Here is a 3,306-nt window from a genome sequence, read left to right on the forward strand (position 1 = left end):
TGATTGCTGTATGGTTTTAATAACACTGTGTAGAATATAATGTCCAATCCCTTCAGCAAGTCCTGGGCATGAATCACCACATGGGTTCATTATAAAAAACACACACACATTGAGGAAAAAGAATATGCTGCCGTGATAATAATGGCTTCTTTCTGTATGTGATTAAGACATTTACCACAAGTTAAAATCTTGAGAGAAAAAAACACAAACAAACTTAAATAGGCTAATTTATTTATTTTTGATTAGATGTTCAGAGAATCACATTTATTCTCATTTACGACTTCAACAGATGAGTTAAAGTAAACTGATTTAACACATTTGGAGTCATTTGTGCTGCTAATCCCCAGCAGGTGGAGCTTAGCTTCAGTTTAGCTTCACCGTAGCTTCAGTTTAGCTTCCTCCGCTCTGTTTGAACAGCTCCCAGGGACTAACAGATTAGACCTAAGGCAAACATCCGTGTTTACAAGGTCAAGTGTGTCTTTCTACCGAGATACATTTTTGGGCACGAACATGCCCGCAGTTTAAGAAGGGATTCGGTGGCTTATATCAACTTTGGTTTTTAATGAAGGGGTTGTGGAGAAACCCTCAGCACATGTGGGAAAACGACTTTCACAGATTTGGCCATTTACTGCTTAACAAAACAGAACAAAACATGGCGACTGTCAGGCACTTTAAAATAATAATAAAATAACTTTCTCCTCTGTGGACACAACGTGGGACTCAACTGCAGTGCAAATCTCTTTAAATTATATTTTATACAATATACTTTACCATTGACTCTGCCAACATAGCTTTATGTTGCATCTACGTAAGAAACAAATGCCAAATTGCGCAGACTGCTAAAGGCATGTTTAAGTTGTTCTTTCATTATTATTATTTTAATGGCAGGTATGACTATTTGAAATTTTAGTGTACTATACAAAACAAAACAGAAAAAAAGAAGCATTTGTCACACAAGTGTGGCAAAAATCAAAATGGTGCTCAGGAGTTTGGGGAAACTCTGATAAAGTGTGGAGCTACTAGAGTTCTCCACGCATATGTAATCCTCCGGTTCGACGTAATCATCCTCGTCGTCCTCTATGTCCGAGAATCCGCTCCCCGCGAACCTGTCGCTGGAATCAGAGCAGAACGTTTTCATGCTGACCTTGATGTACTCACATATGTTCCTCTCCGTGCCGTCGCACACACATGTGTCCAGCTGCTGCGCCTTGGGGATCGTGCGCATGCTGGCTATCACCCTGCGGCAGCTATCCGAGCACTTTTCTCCTCCGAACAGTTTTCGGCAGTGATATAAATAATCCCTCATAGCACCCCTGCAAGACGGGTCCATCTCGCACTGCCGCCGAGCCTCAGTGCAGCCCATGTTGCTGGCCCGCGGCAGGCACGGCTCGATGGCTTGTTTGGTGCTCCTGCATACAGGGTCCTGGGCGCAGTCGCAGTCCTCCAGAGCCGGGCCGCTCTGGGTTAAGTTGAGCTGGATCAGAGAAGAGATGCAGTGGCTGGGACACTTCTTGCGTTCCCCGCTGAGGACAGGCGAGCAGGCGTAGAGGTACTGGTCGTACGCGTAATGGCACTCCGGCTCTCCATGACACTTGAGGATGGCTTTCCAGCAGACCAGCCGATGGGTGTGTTTGGGAGCTCCGTACACACATAAACAGTTGGTGAGAAGCAACACACTGCATATGGAAACCAAAGCCCGCTCCATCAACACGGCACGAGGTGCAAATTCCAGCGAAAATCGATGTTAGCGTCGGACTCCAGACGCCTCTGTACTCCCATCACGCTGCGTAAAAGCTGTTTCCATGTAACCGTTTCATATCATCCCCGAGTTAATGGCTTAAAAATCACTCTCAGTAGGAGCCGATCAGTCTTCACAGCCTTCTCTGTTGAAACTGGTCCACATAGATGAGTGAAAGGCTCCGAACTGAGACATTTCTGCTGAAAGCGCAAACTTATCCAAAGTTTTTCAAACTGCTACAAAGTCACTGGTTCACTTTCACCCGCTTCCAGTGGAGGCAGAGGTTTCTGTGATGCGGGCTCTCTGCTGATGGGCTGATTAGGTTCCTGCAACTGCCGCGTCCCATTGGTCCGATAAGCTGTTGTGATTCTCTCGTCACGTGCGCACCGTGACGTAGGCCAATGTTTTTTTTCGTTGCGATGGGAGGGGGCGGTGAAGGGGTGGTCGATGGGCGATTATGGAGAAAACAATAAAAAGGAATTCACTTGTTGCAACAGCGGCTTGAGACGGGAACCACAAGCCACTCATATTAAACAAGACACGGACGCTTTTATTTTGTGTTCAAACAGGATTCTCCGTCTCAGTCTACTCTGTGCAGCGTTTGCCTCCTTTTTATTTTGTAGAAACTCTACCTCTAATCTACCAGGAAGATGAAGTTTCTGAGATCCCATATATGGGGTTGTCATGACAGCGTCTCTTATCTTAGGGTGAGAGGTTTGTGCATAAAGTACAAACCGTATGTTCTGTCTCAAAGTTCACAACAACAACTAAACCCATACAAGCGTACCATGCGGGCTGCTTCTTCAGAGGATTCCGGTTCGTTTCCCTCTCCAGGCATATCTGGAGTGTCTGATTGGATGTTGTACTTCTTTTGTAATAAACTATATATGTATATATAAGCCAGATGGAGATTGCTTTATCATCAATAAACAACAACTAGAATATTCAGCATTTTATTTTAATGACCCACATAAAGTATATTACGTACTAGCTTTAACTCTATAAATTGGGATAGACAATTTTATTATTTTTGGCTGATATTGACGGTATGGTACTTTAAAGTTCAAAGATTCAAATGATATGAAATGAGATATTTTACTGCATGAATTAAAAAACTGATTTTTTTTTAACCCATTCAGTGATCTGTATGTCACTTCCTCTACGGAGGATAACATGTTTTCCATGTTACATTTTTAAACACACACACGTTACCAGATGCCTTCACACCACACGTGTTAAAAACAGCACATCAGGCTTTTATTGTATCCTCATTTAAGTGTTGGCAAACTGTGCTTTTGTGTGCCTCACCTTTTGGTGAAGGAAATGTCCTGTTCTTATCAACAACTGTCAACAGGAAAGAGCTCGAAAAGTGTGAGGAACAACAGCAATCGCGGCCTTAGCGTAAACACACTGCAGCAGGAAGGACCAAAGGTTGGTTCCAGGTGGAACCATGTGACCATCGAAACCCAAAACAGATGAGAGAGAGGGACTGGGTCAGTCAGGTACTTCACCGTACTGTGATCACTAACGGCCTGCAGCATTTACAGACAAGCAAAAACAGAGATTAG

At 43.9% G+C, this 3,306-nt stretch overlaps 1 protein-coding gene across 1 annotated transcript; it reads right to left on the reverse strand.

The window, feature by feature from the left end:
* LOC103389984 (growth arrest-specific protein 1-like) lies at window positions 1–2,073 on the reverse strand. The gene has a single exon (XM_008325652.3). The coding sequence runs from the start codon at window positions 1,703–1,705 to the stop codon at window positions 950–952; it is 756 nt and encodes a 251-aa protein (XP_008323874.1). The 5' UTR covers window positions 1,706–2,073; the 3' UTR covers window positions 1–949.
* Window positions 2,074–3,306: the final 1,233 nt, after the last annotated feature.

Source organism: Cynoglossus semilaevis, chromosome 14 (genome assembly GCF_000523025.1).
Source record: "Cynoglossus semilaevis isolate Cse_v1.0 chromosome 14, Cse_v1.0, whole genome shotgun sequence".
Taxonomy (NCBI): Eukaryota; Metazoa; Chordata; class Actinopteri; order Pleuronectiformes; family Cynoglossidae; genus Cynoglossus; species Cynoglossus semilaevis.